The 27,324-nt window shown below is 41.7% G+C and overlaps 1 protein-coding gene across 4 annotated transcripts in view; it reads right to left on the bottom strand.

The window, feature by feature from the left end:
* The window catches only part of ZFPM2 (zinc finger protein, FOG family member 2), a 469,087-nt gene that overhangs the window by 197,806 nt on the left and 243,957 nt on the right, over positions 1 to 27,324 (bottom strand). For 3 of the 4 annotated variants that reach the window (XM_045006802.1, XM_045006803.1, XM_045006804.1), the window contains one exon: positions 25,832 to 25,950. In XM_045006802.1, coding sequence (XP_044862737.1) covers positions 25,832 to 25,950 — 119 coding nt within the window. Of the gene's footprint in view, positions 1 to 25,086; positions 25,185 to 25,831; positions 25,951 to 27,324 lie in introns of those variants that run through there. The other variant, XM_045006805.1, reaches the window with a different exon arrangement.

The following is a 27,324-nucleotide window of genomic DNA, read 5'->3' on the forward strand; positions in this document are numbered from 1 at the left end:
TAGTCTTTTGACCAGCCTTGACAGTGAGTACAGTATATTGAATAGATTATCTGATTACATGTTGTGTAAAGTTATTTCCCTTAATTTTACTTGTCATTAGCTTTCATTTAAAATTTCCACTATAAACTGTTACTTCTATTCATTAACCATTGAGACTTTGCAGTGGGCTGAAGCTTGAAAAGTAGACAAGTGAGAGGCTCAGGGAGAGAGAGTGCTTAAACCCTGTTTGATGGGATGTTCAAATCCCACACTGGTGAAGCAAGGGTTAAGGAGTTGCTCTGGATACAGGAGGCCATGCCCTGTCGCTCCTGCTGGGCATGTTCCCAGTGGAGGCAGAGTTCAAAAGGGAGTAGCTCAGCTCAGTCTAGGTGGACAGGAGAATAGTTGTGTGTTGCAGTCTCCTGCAGAAATGCCGCTGATGCTCCAGGCAGCCAGGACCTGGCCTTATGGTCAATCCACAGCAGGCCCTTCAATCATGGGGGCCAGAGATGATGAGACTGCAGATAGAGGGAAACCCTCCAGAGCATGAACTGAGAGAACTCCCAAGGGGATCCCAAGACAGACCATTGGCACTGACAGAGGAATTGAAGCTGCTGTAGGAAGGGGCTTACAGGGAGTAGGCATGGGGCACCCGCCCCCTAGGCCTCACGTTTTTGTTTCTTTGGGCCCTGGGTTGGAACCTGATGGAGCAGGTAGGGTCCAGATTCCCCTACCCCTGGCCACTGACTCTCAACATTGGGCGATACAGCTGCAGACTCCAGCTGCTAGGCAACACAGCCATTGACTAGTGTTGTTAGACAAAGCAGCCACTGACTCTTGCCACTGGGCAACACATTCCATAGTATCGCCACTAAGTGGTACTGCCTGTATTGGATTCAAAGCCCCCTTTGACACTCTGGAAGAGTCTATGTTTGACAGCCCACTTTAGGCAAAGGCAGCAAGAGCCAGGTGGGCTGGCACTTGAAGAAGAGATCGTACTAGGAAATTCACAACTCAGTTCAAAGGAGAGCTGGGAAATAAGAACAACCAGTATCACATGAAGAGCCTGCATTTTTAAAGTAAGCAGCAGCAGGAGAGGATACAATGGTGTCTCGTGAAGAATCTGGGCTCTATATCCTGGCCTTCCACAGACCACGATAGCTGGAATGAAGACTAGCCTAATCCAAAAAGAGAAAGAGGGGGTGGTCGAGAGCTAGGAAGGTGGGAGGGAAAGTGAAATGACAGGATACCATGGAAGGGAGAGAGACATGATTGGAGGCAAAAATAAAGAGCAGGCACGGGCGGTCAGATAAATTAGGGAACCACATGAGACGGAGATTGGGGACCCAGAAGAGGGAGACAGAAGGATTGGAGGAAGTAAAAAAGGAAGGAGACATGGCAGCAGGGAGCATGTCAGAGGGATAGGAAGGAACTGTGGTGGTAGAAAGCGGAAACGATGAATTTATGGGAAAGAGAGTGAATAGTGGAAAGGGAAAATTGAGGGAACCAGGGAAGGGTGGGAAAGTTAGGCAGAACTAAGCATAGGGGAGGATAGAAAGATGGCAGGACCATGAGGAAAAGGGAAGGTGGAAAAGAAGAGGGGATCCAAACAGAGAATGAAAGCAACTAGAATGAAGGAGAGCAAAGTAATGAGAAAATTATAAAGGAAAAAAATAAAAATATTAACAAAGTTTTATCTCATCCACTTTGCTCTTCAGAATTCAAGAATGAGCAAGCTGCCAAATATGAGGATTTCCATGCAGACATGCACCAGTAGAAGCTGACACACACCTTTATTAAATAATCCACATGCCAATGCATAAATTGTGTTACAGGTAGAAAGCAGTGGTTGGGCCAGAACTAGAATCCCAAGGCATCTGAAGAGCATGCTTTTCAGCCAAGTTAAAGACAGCTGAGATTCCTGCACCTTCTTACCTCAGTTTCCTTGCACTCTCCCCCACCTAAGACAGAACTCATCCTCAGTAATGTCCACACAGCTGTAGCTAGAATCTGTTATACACACCATGTCCTGAGGTTTGGTTTCTATATTTTTTAAAAGAAGCTGTGAAAAAATACATTTTCTAAATGAAGGAAATCTTTGGATGGACAAAAACACCCCAACACACCGCGATCTCAAAATCTCCATTGATGCGCAAAGGTTCCTTAGACTCCCAAAGATAGAATTATGGAGCTACAAATAACGTTAACTTCCCAATTACTATGCCAATCAGTTTGTTATTATAGATAGTGTTTGCATTTGAGAGACAGCTTCATATGAAGCTCTGGCTGCTAGATCACCATCAAGTATCTCTAATTTTTCAAAGTCATACTCCAGACTATGTTCACTAGTGAGGTATTGAATGGTATCGCCCCTCTGCATGATAAAGCATGCTATTACTTGATAATTTGGAATTTTTCTTAAACATCTTAATTTTTTGATGAATTGACAGATTTTGTCCTAGTCTAGTAGAACTGTAGACGTCTCAGATAGTCAAGTTTTGTTTCATTTTACTATCATCTGTTCTGCAAGACCATCTATTTAGAAGGGTACTGCAAAGTACAACCTACCAATATTTTCTTTACAGGGGTAAAATTATTAACAGCAAATAACATTCATTAAGAATTTAGCTTTTTGTTCATGAATTGCTTGTAAATAATTTTACAAATCTTCTCTCTCTTCATGATTATTTGATGAACAGTTTCTAAGAACAAATTTCAGCCAACAGGTGGTTAGTAAACTGTTAACTCTGGGTGTCTGTTATTCATTATTCATAGAGAGGAAGGAGTCTAACAGCTAGGAGGTTGGTATTGATACGTGGGTTTGTGTGTAAATCCTTCATAATGGGGTTGTGCCTCTTTAGCAATTCTCTTTCATTTTAACTTTAGATATGAACATCCCTTTTGAAGGGCAAAGGTGACAGGTAAAATAAATAATTTCCCAAGTATCTTATTGGAAATCGTTATCAAACATGCATAGTCTACTAAGGACTGTTGCGTCAGCCAGAGTCACCACAGCTGATGGTGTTGCATTAGACATTGTGTAGTGAAGTTCTCCTGCTCATTCCTGTGAGTCTATAAATCTCTGTGGTGACCACATGGGCTACTCCAGATAGGGCCTGGGTGTGCACCCCTTTGCACATCAATGGAGAGTTTGAGATCACGGTGTGTGTTGGGGCTCGGTAGGATGGGGATCCAGGTGCCAGTGGCTTGTTGGGGTGGTCCAGGTGCAGGGAGAGTGGGGCTTGTTGGGGTGGGTTCTGGGTGCAGGTGAGGTGAGGCTCAGCAGGAAGGTCTGAGTATGAGAAGGTCTGGATGAACAGGGATTGGGCGAATGGGGGAGTAGCTCCCAGTACAGTGACCCCTCCCCCTGCAGCTGAGGAGAGATGGGTGAAGGAAACACAGGGGTGGGGGGGAAGGGGGAGTTTGCAGAGCTTCCTACAGCTGGAGGAGAAATCTGAGGGTGGGTCTGACCCATCCCCATATGCCATGCAGAGGAATAGGAAATCCCATCAACTCCAGCCCAGCCGGGCGCAGGGTAGGCGCCACCAGCCAATCTTCCCCAGTCCCGCTCTTGCCCCAGAGTGATTTCCCTCTCTGATGGCTGCCCTGGGCATTCAAAACATACTGCTGGGGAGGGTCGCATGGCGGCTCTTTTGGCTTCCCTTTGCTTCTCTTTCAGAAAGTCATTTTTCTGTAGGGGACATAAATTCTGTGCATGCGCAGTGTTGCAGAATTCTCCCAGGAGTAATGTGTATTTGTGTACAAATACAACAGTTACATGTACAAAGTAGTAGCTTGAGCTTTGTATGATCTCACAAAGGAAGACTGCAACAGAAGAGTGATCAGAGCTCATGTCTCCTGACTTTCCATCGTATGTCTTGCCCACATGTCCATCCTTTATCCCCTATGTAAAAGCTCATTTATAATAGCCACTTGATTATGCTTTTTGACAGAGGCATGTTAAATGGATACGTGCAAAGTGGTACATAACTGCGTTCCTAATATTCACTGCATTGGTATCAAATTCGCCTATCTTTTGTTTTGCTGTTTCATCGTCTTCCTTCCATGCTCCAATAGGAAGTCCCTTCTTAGTATTTCCCTCATCCTGACTTTAAAGAAAATCTTTAGAATTCGCAACAATTAAAAAAATAGTTTTATACAGCTGGAAATTCAGTCCTCTGTTGTGTCACAGACATTTGTGTTCATGAAGTATTTCATTCAAAGATGAACAATTTCCTCATGTTGTTTTCAGTAATAGTCTAGAAATATTTTTCTTTCTTTCCTTTAATTTGTACTAATCAGGATAAAAAAGGAAATGTGTATGTGTTATTAAACATTTAAGTAAATTTTTTAAAGTACACTAAAAAACCTTCCCTTTTTATGGATCAAATATGCCCAAATATAAACAAGCATACATCCCAGGCCAGAATTTTTCCATACAAATCTATTTTGGCAAGCTACTTTTTCTGAATATTATAGTGTATTCTTTTGCAAATCTTTATTGTACCAAAAGAATAAGTAGTGGCATGTAATTCAATTGGGAGGAATAGGGTAGTAACCTTATAAAGTGGAAAGTACTGAATTTAATCATGCTTTTAGTGCAATACCTTTCCAATGATCTGGTTTTCTGTTCATTTTTCATTTTATTCACTTTAGTGTTTGAGCAGAGGCAAATTCTTGTTAAATCCCTTCATGATAACATCTAGGCACATATGTAATATTGATAATGCCATATATATCATTAAACAGGCACATGTATCAGTAAACACATTAAGCTCCAGGTTGAAATCCTTGAGTGTAGAAACTGTGCTTCCCAGGAAAGTGTACTACCAAGTGTATAAGCTTGGGATGGGAGACAACCCTGCACATTATCACAATTATCCCACCTAAGTCATGGCTTTTCTTTATTCCCCTTTGTAACAGTATAATAAGTTTAGTGAATTGAGTGTGAAGTAAGCATATTATATTAACAGGAATCCATGTCAATAAAACCACAAGGAGAAATAAGGAACGAGATGAAGAAGTACTCGGTGTTGGTTAGAACTGAGTTGGCTGATAGACAGATAGACAGACAGATAATTAATCCAAATAAGGAGCTCTCGGAGCACTGACCTTATTTTTCTTCTAAACGGCTTTATTTCACTTTGTACTTCCTAAATGTTCATCTAGTCTTATACACTTCAGTATCAGCAGAGCTATTTCTAGCCCAATCTCTGTCTAAACAAATCCCCTGAAGAATTTATTTCAACTGCTGTAATGCCTGCTCTTACACCAGACCAATAATGTGTTCATGGGAGGAGCTCCCTGTAAAAATCCACAAAGCCACTCCCTGTCCGCCCCCCCCCCCCATCTCTCTATAAAACTCATGTTTAACCCAATGACTGTGCACCACTCGGCAATGGTCAGGCAGCTGGTGTGCTGTGTCTGCTGCTTATTACATTAATCTTAATCATCTCATGGTTACCTTTTGTGTTCCATGCCCACTCATTTTTGGGGGGTGATCACTTGTTGCCGCTGAGTAGATATTTATAAATTGAAAGCTATTTGTGGCAGGGCCTATCTTTTCATTATGTGTGTACAGTAGCTAGCTCAATACCCTAGTCACTGGCTGGGCTCTCTACATGCTACTGCAATACACATTTTAAATATTAAAAATAGTAATTTATTCCATATCCACTGATGCTTAGCAATGCTGTACAGTTTTCAGAAAGTCCTTGCTTTTGCTTTTCACCAGCAAATGCTGCAAAGAACACACTTTCATGACAAGATGAAGCTGTACAATCTCCTCCAACAAATGATGTCACTCTGACCCTCACACTAACTTTGCTATTAAGCAAAAACAGGCACATTTTCAAATATTGATTCCAACTAATGTCTGATCCTAACAGGCATGATCTTATCAAGGCCCCACTATAACAGAAGGAGTGTCAGAGTTAAACAGAATAGGTTTAGATAAGATCACAATCTTCTTCACTATGATGTGATGGTATCACAGAGTGAGTACGGTATTCAAAGCAATTATCATTAATAGATATTGGCAATGGGAAAAGCAGTCACAGCAGAGATCTAAACAAATTTGTGTATGGTGAAATAAAACAAGTTTTATCTGAATTGTGGCTTTAGAGAACGTTCTGTCCCTAGGAGAGATTTTGCAGACTATTTTTCAAACTTTAAAATGATGGATATTCAATGACAAACAAAACAGTGAGTAGTGACATTGTTGATTTAGCTTGTTTAATATGTTCCAGGGCTTCTTTGCAGAAAATTGCCCCTATGGCCTTGATGTAGGCAGATTTGTTTGTCTTTCTCCTGATTGCTCTCAGTCCAGTTATTATTTTATTCACTGATTCTACTGGGACTGGGGGTGAACCCTGACCCAGAGATCCTCATGTGGAAGAGTGGGGGTATAGCTACCTCTCTGAAACTGTCTCCCGTTGTCACACAGGGGGTGTAAGCAGAAAATGAACATGCTGGGGGAGGTGTGAGAAGCCATGTGTAGTGCTGTCTCTCTAGTGTCTGATGGTCAGAGAGATATAGATATCTCTCCTACCAGGCCCATGGCAGTTTCCTGGCTGGATTATATCTTCTGTGAAGCCCCCTCCAAGGTGGGGATACCCTTTAAAATGTGGTCTTTGGGGAACTGCTACCGTGGGGAGAGCAACAGCAGAGGCACAGGGCCCCTGGGTAGATTGCCTAGACTCTCATTTATGCCCCAAGATCTGTGCAAATCTTTGGAGAGCCTCGGGTTTCTGATCAGACATGAGGCACGGGAAATGGGGATACCCTCCCCTGAGATGGGAGAATCTCCATGAAGGAATTCTCACGGAGTTTTCCTTCCCTTAAATTCCCCCCTGCAGGTGTTTCCACAGGATGTGGCAAATCAGTCCACAATAATGAAATGCAGATCATGTCCAGCTACTGGAAAAAATGAAATGCACTTTCTCCCTGCAGTTAATATCCTCATGAACTAGGCTGTATCATAAGAAAATAGAAATCTTGATTTAAGATTTTAAAAAAATACAATGTTGGTTATGAGCATATTTTTAAAAGGGTTATAATGTGTTAGTATAACAGTTTCACACACCTTTTTAAATTTTCATTTTAATTTAAGTATTTCAAAGGGTTTTTTAAATCTTTTTAGTTTACAACCAAGTGCTCACAAAACGAAACCTTATTCTTATACATGAGTAGTCTCATTGATTTTAGGATTTGCTGAATTAGGCTACTATATCTGAATTCAGCTTGCCCTGGTGCAAAAATTCCATATTGTAATAATGCACAGTCATAAAGTGCAATCCTAAAAAAGTCTCTATAAACTCCTTTAGCTCATTAATAATAAAAAAGCAGAAAGGACAACATTTGGAAGAAAAGCGAGGTATACATTAGGAGTAATGTTATGCCTATAATGATGATAATACTGAGATCTTATATAGCATTTTTCATCTTTAAAGCACTTTAAAACATTAGTTAATTAATTTTTTTTATTATTGTGGTTTCATTGCTACAATACATTAATAAAGGAGATTACTTGCACTGATTACCCAAAGCATCACTCTTAAACAAAAAACCCACACACAATTTTTCTACTTATCTTCATGTATTTGTCTTCTCAAATGTGTGATTAATTCCAAAGCACTGAAATCTTTTTGATAATCGCCGAAGATGAATGTATCACTACAATCAGCAGTACATGAAGCACTGAATGCTATCAGCTGTTAACACAGTAAAGTAAAGCAGAACCATCTACATACTTGGTATCTTGTCTAAAAATAATATACTCATTGACCTTAACTCTATCAAACTGGTCCCATCATCAAGGTCAAATACAGTAACAGATATATATCTATATATAGATGTCTACACATTGTGTACTCTAAGAGCTCAATCCTGTGAAATGCTAAGTGGCTTTAAATCCGACTGCCTCGCATCAGAATTGAAGATGCTCAGCCTCCCATGGAAGTGTTCTGCACCATGTAGGATTGAGCCCCTGGGTGCACATCATTCACCACTTACAATCTGTGACCAATGAGTATGCTTTTTCTTACATTTTCTCTTTCAGGAATACATAGGGAAATAGACAAACAGAGACTAACATCCTGTGACAATCAATGAAAAAGGCATAATCAACTCTTCCCTGACACATATATCCACTCTGGGACAGTGTGTGTACTTTGAACACTGCCCTGACTTCAGGGTGGTGTGTATCCTGACTGCCCCAGAAAGAATTCAAAGAGAATCAAATGATAATGCAGTGAATTCCTGTTGTGCCCAGACCAGCTTAACTGTCTAGACTGAATGGCGGTAGGAGCAGGATAATGGCCCAGCCTTCTTCCTCACCACTTTGGGGACACTTTACCAGGTGGAAGCAGACCATGCAAGTGTCCCTGATCCTTTGTCCTGGCTCATGCAAAGATCAGGGATAAATAGTTCTCTATAGTTAATGAAAGAGAGTAGGAGAGAAGGACAATGTAAAATCTGTTGTTAGTTCACAGCTGAAGAGACACTTTAGGATATACCTTAATTCTGTTACTCATGCTGGAGAAGCATAGTTAGGTGATCTTTAGACTCCAGTCACAAATTTTTGGAATGACTGAAGGAAATGCTTATTGAGGCTCAGCTCAAATTAAAAAGCCATTTTACACCCAAGTACTGCACTAGATGGGGATATAGTAATAGGTGGGCCTACAAAGTCCCTTTAACACTTCAACAAGTGCTCAATTATTAGTTTGGATCAGGGAATGCTAGGAATGTTAAGAAGGCACAGCTATATGGAGTTGTCTTGCAAATTGTTAGAGGTTAAGATGCCACACATGGCAACTGTTTTCATTTTCCACTCTGCAACAATAGGTTAAACTGGGAAAGAAGGAATACTAAGCATCGGCAAGATTCATTAATTCATGTGGAGTTATTTATTACATTCATGTATTTGTTATTGCTCCTTCATGCATTAAGGAGATTTATTAGAACAGAACACATTACCACAGCATGAGCATAGAGGTTGTCTGTGATGCCAACAGCCTACTCACAAATGTTCCAGCATCCAACATGCGCCCATGTTGTGTTCCTTTATTCAGCCCTGCTAATCAGCACATTGGTACCTGATAGTGGATGATTGACTAAAGAAATCAAGATTGAACTTATTCCCTGAGGCATACTGTACCACCAGATCAAAGAGCACACATCTGGCATCCTGAAAATGCAATCCCACTGCTCTTACCTCTTAAATTCTCTGTCACAGAAACCAGGGACAATGATGCTTATAAATCAGGACAACATTTCTCAAAAGAGGTACAAAAACTCAGAAATAAAGTTATAAGTGGAACTGAATAAAAATGCCTTTAAAAAGAAACCTCAATTAAACTCTGACTGTTTTCTGCATTTAATTCTGTTTTTAATAAACATCAGTGTGAAAAGAAACACAACCCAGCATTTGGAAGGCAAGGTTTCCCAGGCAATTAGGAAGAGGGATTCCCCAAATGACAGATACTTGCAGGAAAATTAAAAAGTGAGGAAAAAGAACAGGAGAAGACTAATGCATAGAGAATGGAAGGAAAGATGACCCAGCAGGAGGAAAGAATATAGACAAAAGAAGATGACTAAGAAATAAGGTGGGACTTGGAAGTAGAAAAGATTTTCTTAAAAAAAAAATAGCAGGCTTTTCAGACACAGGCTAGAAAATAAGGAATTGACTGGGAGAAAAAAACAGTAAATAGCTTGCAGAGGAGTTAATACTATTTTCTGCTTTATTGCTCCCTGTTGTTTATGCTAGTATGTCCCATTTCTGATTTGGAAAGTGAGAAGTATGTCTTGGCAGCAGAGAGGGAAGAGGAAGGAATGGATTCCCTTCTCTTTCTCCCTCCCTCCCCCACATCTTGTATGTACACCCTCTCTCTTAATGCCACTGAACTCCTCTCCCTTGTCTTCATACATGGCAGATGTTAGAGTTTTTCACTCTAAGAATCTGGTCACCCTTCCCACAGTTGACCAACTGTCTTAGAAGCAAAGGTGTGTTCAGAGACAAAGAGCATTCTGGGTCATGCTTTTGATTAAGAATACATTTATAAGGAAATAATTAATTAGAATTTACAAAAAAGATAGGGTTTTAATTCTGGAAACTCAATCACATATGTTATAATATACTACATATATATGTATATATAAATGATAAAATGCCAAACAGGTGATGCTATAAAAAACAGTTACTCACTTCTAGTAACTGTTCTTCAAGATGTGTTGTTCATGTCTATTCCAACCAGGTGTGTGTGAACGCACATGCATGATGGCCAGAAAATTTGTCTCCTAACAGCATCCGTCGGAGTGCCCCCTGGAGTCACACCTTTTTGGCGCTCAATATTGAGCCCTGCCGACCCGCCACCCATTCTGTTCCTTCTTGCCGGCTACTCCGACAGAGGGGTAGGAGGATGGGTATTGGAATGGACATGAACAACACATCTCAAAAAACAACAGTTACAAGAAGTGAGTAACCATTTTTAATTCTTTGAGTGCTTTTTCATGTCCATTCCAATCAGGTGACTCCTAAGACAAGTGCAGGAGCCGGGGTCAGAGTTATCCACTGATTGGAGTACTGCTCTTCCGAAGGCTGCATCACCTCTGGCCTACTGGGTAATCGCATAATGCACTGTGAAAGTGTGTATGGAGGACCACATCACAGCTCTGCTGATTTCCTGGGTGGAAACCGGAGCCAGGAACACTGTAGATGAAGCCTGCCCCCGGTACAGTGCACAGTGATGGGAGGTGCGGGAACACCTGCCAGGTCATAGCACTCATGGATACAGGACACGATCCATGATGAGATGAATTGGGATGAAACCGGCTGACCTTATCCACCACTGCCACAAACAACTGGACCGACTTTCTGAATGGTTTCGTTCTCTTGATGTAAAAGGCCAGCACCCTGCGGACATCCAGAGGGTGGAGTCTCTTCTCCCTTCTGCTGGAATGAGGTTTAGGGTAGAAAACCGGGAGGAAAATGTCCTGGTTGATGTGAAAATGCGAGACAACCTTCGGGAGGAAAGCAGGGTGAGGCCTGAGCTGAACCTTGTCCTTAAAGAACACGGTGTAGGGAGGGTCTGATGTCAAGGCCCTGAGCTCAGACACCCTCCTGGCCGAGGTTATTGCTACCAGGAATACAATCTTGTAGGAGAGGTAGAGCAGGGAGCATGTTGCTAAAGGCTCAAAGGGGGGCCCCATGGGCCTAGAAAGGACCAAGTTAAGGTCTCAGGCAGGGACCAGTTGACAGACGTGAGGGTATAACCTGTTGAGCCCCTTTAGGAATCGGCTGACCGTGGGGTTAGCAAATACTGAGTGGCCCTGCACACCTGTGTGGAAGACCAAGATGGCGGCTAGGTGAACCTGTATAGAAGACAATGAAAGCCCCTCCTGCTTCAGATGGAGGAGGTAGTCTAGAATGTGCGGCACTGAAGCCAGCATTGGGGGCAAATGGCGCTGCACTGACCAGACTGAAAATCTCTTCCACTTGGCAAGGTATGTGGCTCTTGTAGAGGGTTTCCTATTGCCAAGGAGGACCTGTCTAACCTGGTCTGAACAGGAAAGCTCCAATGGATTTAATCATAGAGTTTCCACGCTGTAAGATGGAGCGACTGGAGGTTGGGGTGTTGGAGATGCCTGTGATATTGTGTGCAAAGGTCCAGGGAGAGCGGCAAGGTAATTGGGGCTCCCACCGACATCTCTAGGAAGGATGTGTACCAATGCTGATGGGGGACAGGCAGGTGCTATCAGTATGACCCGAGCTTGATCTCTGTGGATTTTGAGCAGCACCTTGTGAACGAGTGGTATGGGTGGAAAGGCGTATAGGAGAGAATCTCCCCAATGGAGGAAGAATGCATCCATGGTGGAGCCTGGGCTGTGATTCTTGAGGGAGCAGAACTCCTGGCACTTCCTGTTGCGCTAAGCGGCGAAGAGGTCTATCGGGGGAAACCCTCACCTCTGGAAGATTGAAATTGTGATGTCCGGGTGAAGGGACCACTCGTGGCTGTGGAACAACCTGCTGAAGTGGTCCACCAGCTCGTTCTGAACCCTGGGGAGGTACGACACCTGCAGGTGAATTGAAGTCCCACCACATGAGGGCTTCTTGGCACAGGGGAGAGGAATGTGCACCCCCCTGTTTGTTGATGGAGAACATTGCTGTCGTATTGTCTGTCATGACTGATACACATTGTCCGGTTTGGTAAGGACAGAATGTCTGACATGCTAGGCGCACTGCTCTCAGCGTTCTGACATTGATGTGGAGACGCAGATCTGCTTGCAACCGGAGGCCTTTAGTTCTGCGATCTCCCAAATGAACTCCTCAGCCCAAGTCTGATGCGTCCATCACCAATGACAGAGATGGCTGTGGGGACCCCTGAGCACACCTCCAGAGCATCGATCCACCACCGGAGCGAGTCGAGGACTGGGTGAGGCAGAGACACAATCCTGTCCAAGCTGTCCCGGGCTGGGCGATAGACTGACGCTAGTCAAAACTTGAGCGGCCGAAGCCTGAGTCTGGCATGCCTCACCACATAGGTACAGGCTGCCATGTGCACAAGAAGTTTCAGGCATTTCTCACTGTAGTGGTGGGGAACTGCATGATACCCAGGATTATGTCATTGAGGGCCTGAAACCTTGCCTGTGGCAGGTATGCCGTAGCTTGGGTCGAGTCCAGTACTGCCCCTATGAACTCTATCCTCTGGACGCGAGACAGAGTCGGTTTTGCATCATTTAGGAGTAGACCCAGGCTCTAGAAGGTGGCTCTGATAAATGTGACCTGAGTTTCCACTTGGGGTCTGGAGCGGCCTTTAATCAGCCAGTCGTCGAGGTACAGAAACACCTGTACCTGGTGTCTCCACAAGAATGCACTTGGTGAATACTCGAGATGCTGCTGACAGGCCGAATGGGAGGACAGTAAATTGACAGTGGGTATCATTGACCACAAACCTGAGGTACTTCCTGTGGGTCTGAGTGATTGCGATGTGGAAGTATGTCCTTCAAGACGAGGGCGGCATACCAATCTGCTGGATCTAGTGAGGGGATGATGCAAGCCGAGGAGACCATGCGGAACCAGAGTTTCTTCATGAACTTGTTGAGCTCTCGCAGGTGCAGGATAGACCTCAGGCTTTTGGTATTAGGAAATACCAGGAATAGAAACCCTCGCCCCTGTGCTCCAGAGGAACCTCCTCCGATAGCGATAGGAGTAACTGCACCTCCTGGATGACTAGATGCTTGCGAGAAGGGTCCCTAAAGAGTAATGGGGAAGGGGGGGTGGAAGGGTGGGAGGGCACAGGATTGGATGGAGTATCCTCTCTCTACCATGCGGCGCACCCAGCGGTCTGAGGTGATACGGGACCATGCACGGTAGAAAGGGGATAGTCAGGAGGAAAAGGTAAGGCGGGGTAGATCCAGTCTATGATCTGGTGCACTGTCCTTGACCACACCTTCAAAAGGCTGGTTTAGGGCCAGAGGGCGGCTTGGGCTGGCCAGAGCCCTGGCCTGAGGATAGGTGTTGCCTTCTCCTGCCACTCCTGTTCCTCCTCCAAGAACCATCCTGTCGGTTCTGCTGATGGAATCTCGGAGAAGATTGCGGTCGGAAGTGTCTCCGCTGTGTGGCTGGAGTGTGCAGACCCAATGACTTGAGGGTGGCTCATGAGTCTTTCAGGCTGTGTAGCCTCTTGTCTGTCTTTTCAGAAAAAAGAGTCTTACTCTCAAATGGGAGGTCCTGAATGGTCTGCTGGAGGCCTGAGACTTGGAGCCAGGCTACCCCAGTCGCCATGACCCTATTGGCGGCATCTGCAGCATCCAATGCGGCCTGGAGGGAAGCCCGGGAGACTAGCTTCCCCTCCTCTATCAGGGCCAAGAACTTGGTTCAGGAGTCCGACGGGAGGAGCTCCATAAATTTGGCCATCGCTGCACAGGTGTTATACGAGTACCTGCTGATGATGGCCTGTTGGTTTGATATATGGAGCTGCAGACCTCCTGTACAATAGACCTTTCTCCCAACAAGGTCTAGACGCTTGGTCTCCCTGTTTTTTGGGGAGCGCTCTTGGAAGCCCTGTCTCTCAGGCTGGTTAGCAGCGTCCTCAAGTGCAGGAGCTACGGCTGTTCCCGCCAATGCTTTGTCTGGTGACAAAGAGGAGGAAGTGTTTATAATGAGCGGATGCTCCCTGCCATCCACCCCCAGGGGGTCCCGAGATTCTCGGGGCAATGTTGGTGCCAGTGGTGCAGCCAACGGACCCTCTGCAGGCAAGCTGCTGAAGGCAACCTACCTGCTGCCCTCGTGGTGCCGGCAGAGCGCCCCCCGCGGCTTGCCGCCCCAAGCACACCCTTGGCGTGCTGGGGCCTGGAGCCGCCCCTGGTGCATGTGTGCGTGCACAATGGCCGGAACATTTTTTCCCTAGCAGCATCATAGGATCTGCCTGGGCACCCCCTGGAGTCATGCCTTCATGTCGCTCAATATAGAGCCCAGCCCACCCTCTTCCACCCTCTGACTCCACCACCTCAACCAAGCTTCACAATCATCATTGCGGTGTACGGTATTAAATTGTTTATATGCACAGTATAAGTTTTAAACATATATATATAGAGAGAGAGAGAGAGAGAGAGAGTCTTTTGTCTGGTGAAAAAAATGTCCCTGGAACCTAATCTCCCCATTTACATTCATTCTTTTGGGGAAATTGGATTCACTTAACATCATTTTGCTTAAAGTCGCATTTTTCAGGAACAAAATTACTACAGCATTAAGCAAGGAGTTACTATACTAGAAGATAATCTGGTTAATTCCCCTCACTTTTTTGAGTGAGGCTACGTTATTTCTTATGCTGTATTATAGAACAGATCATACTGTTTATATATAAAATACACCACTGTAATACTCTAACACATTTCTGAAAAATTTGATATGTAACAGGTTGTTATAACATCACCTAATAAATATTTTGAAATAATTAACATTGCTGTGGTCTGTGGAACATGTAATAACATATATTAAGAAAAAAAATCTAGTAAGAGTTTATTGATTATTACTAGGGTATTTAAGACGGTATCTTAATGCAAAACATTATCAACTCTGACGGGGATATATACATATTTTACAATGAGTGAGAGCACAAAGAACTGGCACCAGAACACATACCAAATCTTTGTTCCTGGTTAAAGTGAGTTTTACAAGAACCAAAGCAACAGCATAATGACTAAAACAATCATCACCTGGTGCACCAGCTATGAAGCTCTCTCGTCTCAGCATTTGCGATGTAATAGGTGGACTAGGGTTCTGCTGGAAGAGGGCAACCAAGATAGCAGGTTACCTTGCCTCTTGTGTTTTGTACAGCAGAGACATGATAGCTGAAGTTGATTTTCTTTTCAACTCACCTGGACTCTAAGGCATCTTCACAGGTTGGATTGATAGACATGTTCACTATGTTTGATAAATGAGGCACAGGATATTGGTACCAAGTAGCACCACTACAGTTGAAGGGGACAAACTGTGCTGTTAACCACACCCTGCCTGCCCTTTGAAGTCAATGGAGTGGCTTGAATATGACTGAAAGCAAAAATTAGCAAAAATGTTTGTATTTCCAACAAAACTTTGATTTTTAGGAGTTGGGATATGGGGATAATTCAATATTAAAGCATATTTGTCTAAAATTTACCATACTCACTATATCTTACTTAGTACAAGTGTCAAGCTATATATAGGCAGAATTCTGAAATACCTAAGGCATTCGTTTCCATCATTCTTAAAACACTGCAGGTTATCTCACTTAACTGGTACTCAGAAAACTAGATATTTGGAATCGAAAGCATGGGTGAATTCCTAGCCCCATTTAAATCAATGAAAGTTTTGTCATTGACTTCACTGGGGCCATAATTTACCTCTTTCAACTGCATGACTGCCAAATTCCTATTGAAATGAATGAAACTAAACCTTTCAAACTACATCACTCATGCAATGATAAGTGCCATCATCAAAACTGACACCTTGATTTTCATTCTCATTAATGAGGTCAAGTATCAGTGGTAATGGAGACTGAATCTTCTTTTCACCCTAAGGCCCTATCTACTCTAGGCTTTATTCTAACACAATATTATGTAGATCTGCTGGTACAGGTAAAGACAACATGGTGGATAATTACCAGAGGCTACTGGAGCTCTGTGTACAACAGCACAGCCATCAAGGCACCTCCACTGGCAATAAACATGGGGCGGGGGATTTTGTTGTGTGTTGTGGCAGAGCTCTGACCTTGCTCCTGTGGGTCCTGCGCTTGTAGGCGGTTTATGCTTAGCCTCAGTGGCTCACTGTGACCCTCCACGTAGCCCTTCTCTCTCTAGGGCCAGGGTTACAGTCTACTGAGCCCTTTTCATCATAGGCTGCAAGGAGGTTGGTGAGAGAACTCCCACAGTCTCTGTTCAGCCTCCTGTTCTGACAGGGACCTGACTTCCCCTTCCAGGAGCTGTTCCTGTAGTGGTGGGTTGGGGGGAACCCGGGCCCGCTCTCTACTCCGGGTTCCAGCCCAGGGACCCTAATGGTAGCAGTTGTTGGCAGCCAACCTTTCACTGCCAGAGTTGCTACATTTCCCTGGGCCACTTCCCCACAGCTCTCCTGCTTCTCCCTTCTTCACCCTTACCTTAGAGCTCCTTTAATGATGTTTTAGGGTGTCTTCAGTAACCAGCCCTTCAGCCGCACTTCCTCTCCTCTGGCTCCCTGGCTCCTCTGCCTGACTGGAGTGAGCCCTTTTTATAGTAACAGCAGGGCCTTAATTAGAGTCAGGTGGTCACATTAACTGAATGGCCTCACCTGACTCTTTACAGGTTAATTAGAGTCAGGTGTTCTCATTAGCCTGGAGCAGCCCCTGCTCTGGTCAGTCAGGGAACAGAAATCTGTTAATCCAGTGGCCAGTATATCTGCCTTCAGCTATTCTGCTGTACCCAACTGGCCTGAGTCTATCACATAAGGCACAACCTTAGATGTGATTTTTCTAGATCAGGCCTAGAGCATGCAGAAGTGGAGAAATCTACAGTGCCCCCTGATATTTACCTCTTTTATGTAAAAAGGGACAGCTTCAGTTTCCAAGGTTTTCAATTCAGTACCCTCCATGAGCACCAAAGTCATGGTTTAACAATATAAGGCAGAAATAGCATGTGTGTGACTGTGTTTTGGATAATCTTATGGTCTATTATAACAGATAGAAAAATATTAATTATAGAAGGTACCAGTCACCACAGGTCTAGGCCAGGTTGCAATTAAGTGCCTATTACACTGTTTTCACACACTTAAAACTTTCTGAAACATTCACCTATATGGCTGGAATTTTCCATGCACAGTCACTGTGTAAAGATGAAACTATTCAAAAAGTATGGGCAAAATTATTTCAGTCATTTTGAGTTGTGAGAAAATCTTTAGCAACTGAATTTTCTCATTGTAAATTTTTTCCCCCTTATGTTTAGTTTTTTTGATGGGAAAGGAAAAAGTAGATCTCAAAAATTGCTGTCTTTAAACTTGATATTTTATATTTACACAATCCATAATGAGCAGTATATTTTGTGAATCATTGAAAGAAGGAGTTTTAGAAAATAAGCAAGTTATAAACATTTAAAATATGCTCAGTAGAGAAAAGTATTACTATTTAAGCAGTCACCTCAAATATGGACACTGTATACATGCATCTGTAGGTATTTACTTGTATAGTGACATGACTAGCCACATGAAAAGTGATACATAAATGTGATTCTCTATCACTTGAAGTCTTTAAATCAAGACTGGATATCTTTCTAAAAGATATTCTAGAGCACAAACTGAAGTTATGCAGTTGATGCAGAAATTATTGTGTTATGCAGGAGGTCAGACTACATGATCATGAAGGTTCCATCTGGGATTAAAATCTATGAATATAGAAAAATATTGTTACAATATACACTACTGAAATGAGACATGCTGAAATGAAACAGATGATTTATTGAGATTTTTCCCAGGGAACTGATTTAGTGTAATGAGAATGATTGGTAATTACTACAGCTTAATTAACATATTATTAGTATAAATTTGGCTCAGTGAAGATGTTTTTAGTATCAAATAATTAAGTAGTGTTTTTTTTAAAAAAAGGTTTTAAACCCCAAATGGATTTTTTTTAACATTTGTAAACACGGTCTTTTAATACACAGGTGTCAAATAATGATCAAAGGGTACATTTCCTGGGACATCAGGAGGCCTCAATCAAAAGAAAGAAAGTGAAAAAATAGACAAGGAAGTTCCATGCAAAAAGCTACTAACAACACAATGTTAAGGTTGAGAAAACAAGCATTCAGATACAAGGAAATGGAGAATAAAAAATGGAATCTCAATCTTAACTCTATTCCACTGTACATTTGCCTCAAAATATGGCTTTTTAAAAAAAATTAATCTTTACATATAGTAAGTGCCAGTCGAGTGCTTGTTTTCTCAACATTAAGGTTGCATTAGCTCTACTTTTTCATGCAGAACATACACATAGTAGAAACACTAACACAATTTGTTGTGGAAGTTGCCACATCTCCCTTTGGTATTCTGCATCACACAGTAGTAGGTGATAAGGTCCTTAAGTTCAAAACTATCTTTATACTTTTGTTCACTTGTGTGAGTATTTATTCCAGTCTTTACTGAGTACTCTTACAATATCAGTGTCATGTTTAAATTAAATCTGTACTTTAAATAATACAGAAATGAAAACATACAAAGAAATTTTTATGAAAGACGTAAATGTCCAAACTACAAAGGAAATAACCAAAATCTTTTAAATGGTTCTGAGGCAGTGTACCCATTCTCCCTTGACACAAGTTTCACATTAAATCTCAATAGACCACATTATGAAGGGGAAGAAATTAATAAAGGCTATTGTGCACTGTGAATTTTCACACTGGATGAACACATTTGGTGTTTTTATAACTGTTCATGTAAAATAACTCTCCCTTACACTTGCATGGTGTGGAAGTCTAAAGGGATTACTCTTCATTGTACTATAAGATTTTGTGCAGGAAAGCTGCTTGGTTTGAGTGTTCTAGTAGTTGGGGGAATGGTGAAATGTTTTGAAATGACACTTGCAAACATAATGGACCTATTCTGATCCCAAACACTGGGGTAAGTCATGAATAAATCCATAGATGAGAACTGAGTTACAATGGTGTAAAACTGGTCTAATCAAGATTAGAATCAGGGCTGTTATTAACTATAGCAGTTTTCTATGTAGTAATATACAAAAGTGACTGCATGTTAACAGGAGGGCAAAATCCTTAAAAGTATGTATCTGAGGGCAAAATCTAGCCCACAGCATTCAAGTTAAATTGATAAACACATTACATTTTAAACAAGAAGTCATAGAGAGCCTATGTAGCTTTTTCAGTGGTCTTAGCCTCCAGTCAATGTGGCAAGTAAACTCTAATATTGTAACTCGAAAGATTAAAAGTGGCTGGGCACTATAGATAGGAGGATTTTAACCTGAAGTGACCAGCCACAGATTAGTGAGTGAATAACTTAACTGCATTTTGAACCTTGGCTTCTCAGACAGTCACAGCAATTCCTAATCAAACGATTTTAAGAAATCTTCTAGAAGAAGTATAGCTTTGGCAGGGAACCTTCAGGATCCCATTGAAGGGTCTCTTCCATATTCCATCACTAATCTGGTCCAAAACTGCACACTTTGCTCCCACGGATCCTCTCCACAGCCATTTGGAATCCTCTTTTCCTTATCAGGCTGATACAGACCTGCATCATCCTCTCCTCCTTCTGACAGGGGCGACAACAATGGGGGGGGGTGTGATACAACTGCTCATTGTTTTGCTTCACAAAACCCTGCCACAGGGCACAGATTAACACCAAAAAATAGATGGCTGCAGCCAAAGAAAAACATTTTTCAGAATGCCTCGACTTGATTAATGAAGTAATGGCATGAACCACTCTTTGACTTTCATCATGTGCTGTACATTTTTTGCCACTTCTCCTCTAGAAATATCAGCTGTAACTGGGAATTTTTTGCAATGTTCCTTTCTTCTTATTCCCTCAAAGTTTTCAAAGAAGACCACAGGGATTAATATGGCTGAGTTTACAAGAAAATTATTTTGGTATAGGAGGGAAAAAACCAACCTTTTCTTAAACAAATTCTTAGTGCCTGATCATAGGACTACTTGTGTGAACAGGAACTACTTTCATGGCTGCAGGATCTGAACACAGGATATTTCCACATTAGCAAATGTTATCTCATCTTTCTTTTCAAGTTATATTTGATATATACTACGGCCCAGATTGCAGTGTCAAGAGGTGGGCAGGTATCGCTACATATCTTGAAAAATCCACCTGTATATTTGGCACTACTGAGTTTTAGGAGCTATATGTCAATGCACATATTTAAGAGCCTACAGGCAAGACTGGTGATTAGAATCACACCACCTTCATTCTATAGCAGAGCTCATTGTTTGTTTAATTTTTGTTAAAAAACTTAAAAGACAAAAATGATTTGATAAGAACTTATTTCCTGCAAGCCAGCAGAAGGACATCGCCTTTTAGTTTTCTAGCTGTTCACAACCTACGGGCTTGGCTACACTTGAGAGTTACAGCGCTGATGGTGGCTTTACAGCGCTGCAACTCACTCTCCGTCCACACTGGCAAGGCACATACAGCGTTGTATCTCCCTGGCTACAGCGCTGGTTGTAGTCCACCTTGACGAGAGGAATAAAGAGAACAGCGCTGCTCTTGCAGCGCTGGAATGCCAGTGTAAACAGTGATTGATCTTACTACGCTGTAACTGACCTCCGGAACCTTTCCATAATGCTTTTAAGTAAAGATAACACTCTTTGTTTTGTTGTGATGCCTCTCTTTGTTTTGTTGTGAACTCGGGGCTCCCCGAGCTGCTTATCTAAAAAACAAACACAGCTACTGTTTGCTCGAGCAGAGGCAGGCAGGGGGATGAATGTCCCCAGCTAGTGTTTGCTTGAGGAGAAAAGCAGCCCGGTGGGCGGGAAGGGGGGAGGGTCCATTTTGGAGCAGCTGCTTATCTGGTCTGTGAGGAAAAAAACAAAGAAGGCTATTTGCATTTAGTGAATATGAGAGGGGTGGGGGAAGGGGTCGGAACTTGCAAGGCAGGGAGCTGACACAGTGTCAGCTCCAAAAATCCATACTCTCTCTCTCCCCCACGCTCTCGTCACACTCCACCCCACTCCTCTCTTTTGAAAAGCATGTTGCAGCCACTTGAATGCTGGGATAGCTGCCCATAATGCACCACTCCCAACACCGCTGCAAATGCTGCAAATGTGGCCACACTGCAGCGCTGGTAGCTGTCAGTGTGGCCACACTGCAGCGCTTTCCCTACACAGCTGTACGAAGACAGCTTTAACTCCCAGCGCTGTACAGCTGCAAGTGTAGCCAAACCCTACTACAGCTGCACTTCTAGCAACCACTGTTCACTTTTGTTGGAACTTTGAGATCTGCTGTCCTTGAATTGGAAGTGAAAGGCAGGGGTGGGGGGTGGAGGGGAGGCTAAAACCGGTGTGCCCAATTCTGCCTGCAGATACCAACTCCACACATACATCCGAAGGCTAAAGAATATTGCCTAACAGAATTAAGTAAAAAGTGAGTCCTCTTTATTTATTGTGATAATGCAACACTGTAAATACTTCTTAGAGGTATTTTGATACTGTGAGATATGTGATTGAGACTCTTGACTGACTCCTAGCTGATACAAAAATTAAACACTTCTCTTCCTTGGTTAACCATCAGATTTTCCTTAGTTCATCTGGTAGAATTACTACTTTATGATGTCCATTCCCTGGTGTGGACAGTGCACAAGATAGTCAATTAGTGGATTCCACTAAGTCCCTTAGCAATGTCTAGGCACTGCTAACTGGAAGTCAACAACAGCTATTGCTATTACTGTAGTAGCAAATGCCACTTCAATCAGTTGTTCAAGATGCCCAACCTTCCACTATTCTGAGATGTGTATTGTTAATGTACTTCAATACAGAACTTGAAAGATCTGAAAAGTATTTGACATCTGGCACAGTGACTCAATTAATTACTCTGTTGAATTAATTACGGTGCTGAATCTCTTGAACCAACAACTGTGAGTTTAAACTCGGCATCAGAGTACTGCCTGGAATATGAACCAGTTTAAAAGAGTATTATTTCATCTTCAGATTTTATTCAAGGCTGACTAAAAGGAGAGTAAGTAGGTTGTATCTTTTGTAATAAGGTAAATGAATCCTCTGTGGGAGATAGCATCACACTGCTACCACACCAAGAATCATTAAGGACAGATAATTAATTACAAGGACTCATGCCTACCCATACCTTTCAAGAGTCAGCCACAAGCAGATGTGTTGGATCAAGTACGAAAATCCAACTGCAAATACTGTGAAATGGTAGCCAAGAGTTCACAGAATTTTCCTTTTGTTCCTTTACCAGAGATTTACTTTTAAAGTCTTTCAAAGATTACTTGATCCATTTATAAGGTTTATCACACCAAAATGTTTGCAGTGCTCACTCAGAAATGTGTGAAACCTGCTGTCAAGCACTTAAGTGAAACTATGATTGAGTCTTAGGAGGTGTGGCTTTCCCTAGATGAGCTTTTAAAAATATATATAAATAACAAATAAACAAATACAGCTCCCTTTAAGAACAAAAGAGAGCATATGTTTTAGAGAGAATAGGAATCAAATATGTCAAATAGACAGAAAGTTTAAGAATAAAACAGAAAAGCTTCATAAAAAATATAAAATAAAAATGATTACAAGCTGGCATCAGGATTGTCAGGCCTAAACAATACATTAAAGATTTATCAAAATGTTGATGTTTTCCTACAACATTCTAAAGTAACAAGCTAATGCTTAGAGGGAGAGGCCTCACTGATGAGGAAAGATCACCATTATTTGGGAAAAGTTCTTAGGAAGAGAACAGAGCTGACCAGAGCACTCTAATTCCATTTCACAGCAATTTTGAGGGTTTCAAAATGTGTTTTCATTCCAATGTGGAATAAAACCAAAATTTTTTGAATGTTTCCACGAAATCAGACTCCAAGCTTTATGATTCAGGAAGAGAGGGGGCATGCGTGTCCCTCTCTAGCCTGGTGGTTAGGGCACTCACCTGGTATGCGGAAAACCCACATTCAAGACCTTGCTCTGCATGATTCAGAACTAAGTTTTTCATCCCAGATCAGTGCTGGTGCTAGGCCATTGGGGGCCCTAAGCAGGAGTATCTTCCCCCCCACACACACAATACTAAAACAGGCGCGTTCTTATAATAAAAAGTGAATGAGGGCCCAAAGAAATTGCTTAGTCTGCTTTTGCCTAGTGCCATCTCTGTCCCAGATCACTCTAAATCAGGCAGTGCAAGGGACTAAAACGCATATCTCCCATCTCCAGTTCAGTGCCTTAACCATCAGGCTTTAGTGAAACTGATACTTTCCCTCAAGATGTTTCAGTGCTGACAAAACAGCTTATTTCAGCAAAATTTTGTTTTGTCAAAATTGTTCTTACCAGCTGTAGAAGAGAACAGAGGAGCCCAAATACACCAGTGAGACCAAAAACTGGGTAGAAGTCCTGCTCTATTGGCTGTGGTTGCGCTCCAATTCGTCCAGAGAAACATAACAAAACAGTAGCAGTATTGCTGTCACATTGCCAGTTTATTCTAATGATGCCTTTTAGAGCTCCTACAGTTATGGGTCAGTCACCATTTCTATTATATGTTACACTGTTTCTAATTTATAACCTGCAAATGTTTGCTTAAGCTTTATATACTGATACTATCATCGGTGGTAGCACTAGATAAAGCAATAATGGGGAGATAGTGCCAGTTACTATGTTATGTAGGCTTGCTCTGAGTAGGTCTGAAAACACTAATTAAAATGCCAGTACCTCCCAGGAACACTGTTTACACTAGTGCTCACATGCCCATCCCTGCCACCACTGATGGAGCTGAAATGGAAGTAGTAATGGTGGGAAATTTTAGGAGAACATTCTAAGTAAAGATACAGGCATAGTGCACAAGATTTTGGTGAAAGGATCAGCTCTAAGATATCGTGGTGCTTTATTACATAGAGATTAGACAGATAGACATGAAAGAGAAAACACTTATGGACCAGATTTTCAAAAGAACCCGGAGCCCAATTAGTCACAATGGGAACGGTTCGGTGCTGAAAATCTCCCCCCTTTTTAGGTTCCTATAATGAAAATGTAGTCCCATTTGTGGATGCTGAGCACTTGGAAAACCTAGCCCTATTGTTTCTAGGCTATTAGTCCATAATATGGATTAGCATGTTTAGATTTTTTAAAAAAACACCCTATATTAAAAAGGGTTAAGAAACATTACGGTTTAAAAATGGGTATTGCAAATATAAAGTAACTACAATATTTCTTCATTACAATTTAACAGGCATACTTGCAGGACAATTATGCAGCAAATGTATTTTAAATATGGAAATATATTTATATGATATACTGTACTGAAAAAGTTTCACAGTTCTTTATGTCATAATGTGTGCATGAAACCACTGATCTGCTAAACAGTAACTGCTCTGAAGCTCTATCCCAGGACTCGGCAACCTTTCAGAAGTGGTGTGCCGAGTCTTCATTTATTCACTCTAATTTAAGGTTTCGCGTGCCAGTAATACATTTTAACATTTTTAGAAGGTCTCTTTCTACAAGTCTATAATATATAACTAAACTATTGTTGTATATATAGTAAATAAGGTTTTTTTAAATGTTTAAGAAGCTTCATTTAAAATTAAATTAAAATGCAGAGCCCCCTGGACCAGTGGCCAGGACCCGGGCAGTGTGAGTGCTACTGAAAATCAGCTCACGTGCTGCCTTCGGCATGCGTGCCATAGGTTGCCTACCCCTGCTCTATCCTCTCAAGGAAATGCAGATTTCAAGTGTCTAATACATCTCCACTGAGATCTTACTTTGTTTATTTCCCTCTTCAAAATATGATCTTTTAAAATAACCCAAGGAAAGAAACCCAAAGTACATAAAAACTAATGTTGAGGATGAAACTTAATTATAGACAAAAAAAATTTAGTGATAGGAATGACACTATCTTTAACATACTAAATTATGGCTCAGCAGTGCAGTACTTACATAGACCACTGACTTCGGTGAATTCAGGGCTAATTTGGACGATACCTCATATAATTCTAGGCACTCATGTCAGAATCCTTCAATACCTTGACATAATGGCTGCAAGTAATAAAGGTAATAATTGGAGATATACCAATCTCCTAGAACTGGAAGGGACCTTGAAAGGTCATTGAGTCCAGCCCCCTGTTTTCACTAGCAGGACCAATTTTTGCCCCAGATCCCTAAGTGGCCTCCTCAAGGATTGAACTCACAACCCTGGGTTTAGCAGGCCAATGCTCAAACCACTGAGCTATCCCTCCCTGACAGATTCTGTAGCGCTCAATATCCTTATGTTTAGTAGGGGTTAAATTAACTTTAATACAGGTTAACATAGTCATTGTGTATTTTCTATATACTTTGTTAATATGAATTGTTCAATAATTAATCTGTGCTCTGAAACAGTTAAAAAACCCTCTGATATGTTATTAAACGCGAAAGCATCAGTTTGGCTCAGCAGATAAGGTAAGAATCATCATATAACTCTCCTAATTCTAAAGTAACAAGTTTAGTACCATTAATCTGTGCCTTGCATAACCCTTTCTAGACTGCTGCCATAGATGGACTGCTTGGAAAAGATCCAAATAGCACTGTCCATGAAAGCTTACAATGGCTTGTTTTTAAGTGATTTGGTTGAGTAGCAATAAAGACTAACTCCTAAAGGATGAAAAACAGTATAGCAAAGTCAACTCACTGGGCATCTACATACCAAGGTGTTATTATTCAGACCCATCTTCCCAGCAAAAGGCCCCCATGTTGTTCCAACCGGAAGCTGCTGCCGACTCTGAATCTTGCGCTCCCCATCCTTCTGGAACATCTCCAACTCCCCTGCAAACAAAGAAAACAAGCAACGTTTAGAGTACTGTACTTTCACTTGTGCCTTGACAACAACCACCTCCGTCTTTGTGTTTGTTTTACATGCACAATGTTCTGAGGACCCATATAATGAGAATTAATTATGCTTGTCTGAAAAACAACTGATCTTGTCATCCTGAGAAAAAAACTAAACCTTTTTCCTTATAATTATATTCAAATTTGGGTTATAAAGTCCCATTTCTTTCTTGCATCTTTTCACACCCATTATATTTTGAAGGCATTTTTATTTGGTAAGTCTTTGAGAACGAGAGAGAATAACAGTTACTCAAGAGGCTTTGATCACATGCTGAGGAGGTGGTAATGGCTGCAGAAAGAAAAAGTGCAATAGGAAGTACAACACCGGAGTTAACATCCTTCCTGCATTTCACTGTCACAAACAGCCAAATTCTGAAGTCTTTACTTAAGCAAAATTTCTATTGGGCCACATTCTTTTCTCATTTACACCAATGTAAATACAGGGTAACCCCACTGACTTTGGTGGGGCTCCTCTGGGTTTATACAGGTATATAGAGAAAAAGAATTTGTCTCAACTAAAGTTTTGCCTGCGTTAGGATTTCAGGATTTGACCTGAGATAACTAAGTCTAGTAGATCTAGTGCCAATAGGTTTGCTCTAAAACAAGTAAAAAAAGTGGGGGTCAAAAACTCTGTCACTTTTTATTTTATTTTCTTCCACTGGAAAAAAGTCACAATGCAACTCTGTGCTACTTTCTCTCACTTAGTGAGAGGAATTAAAAAACTGAAATTATTATTCCAAAACATGAAGTTACTAGCTTTCTGAAAGTAACACTTTCAAAACTAAATGAAAGTATTACTTTATTTCACAGTTTAACTTCCCCTCTGACTGTTCTAGTGGGGAAAAGGGGCAGAAAAAGGGCAGGGGGGGGGGAAAAGTGGGCACTTTCCCAGAATTTTAAAACAAAAAATATCAAAAATATTAAAAAATTGCAGGATTGTTTCTGATGATTTTCCGTTTTACATTTTTACATGATACAAAAAATATTCCTTATAACAATTTTGCCAAAGAATTGTTCCCATTTTTTGACAAATACATTTTTCAACCTACCGTTGCCCATCTGAGCTCTGGCCTCTATGAAGTTAGCTTTACTGGATGAAATCATTTCCATACTGAAGTCAATGGCAAAACTTACATTGACTTCAATGGGGACAGAATTTCACCCTAAATGCTTCCCCTTTATGGTATGTCATATTCTTCCCTTCATATATTTATCAGCTATGACAGTAATTCTTGTCTTCCACATCAACATAATCCTTCCCATCAATTGCAAATAGTATTATATGAATCACAACTGTGCTTTTTAACAAAG

Source organism: Mauremys mutica, chromosome 2 (assembly GCF_020497125.1).
Source record: "Mauremys mutica isolate MM-2020 ecotype Southern chromosome 2, ASM2049712v1, whole genome shotgun sequence".
Lineage (NCBI taxonomy): Eukaryota > Metazoa > Chordata > Testudines > Geoemydidae > Mauremys > Mauremys mutica.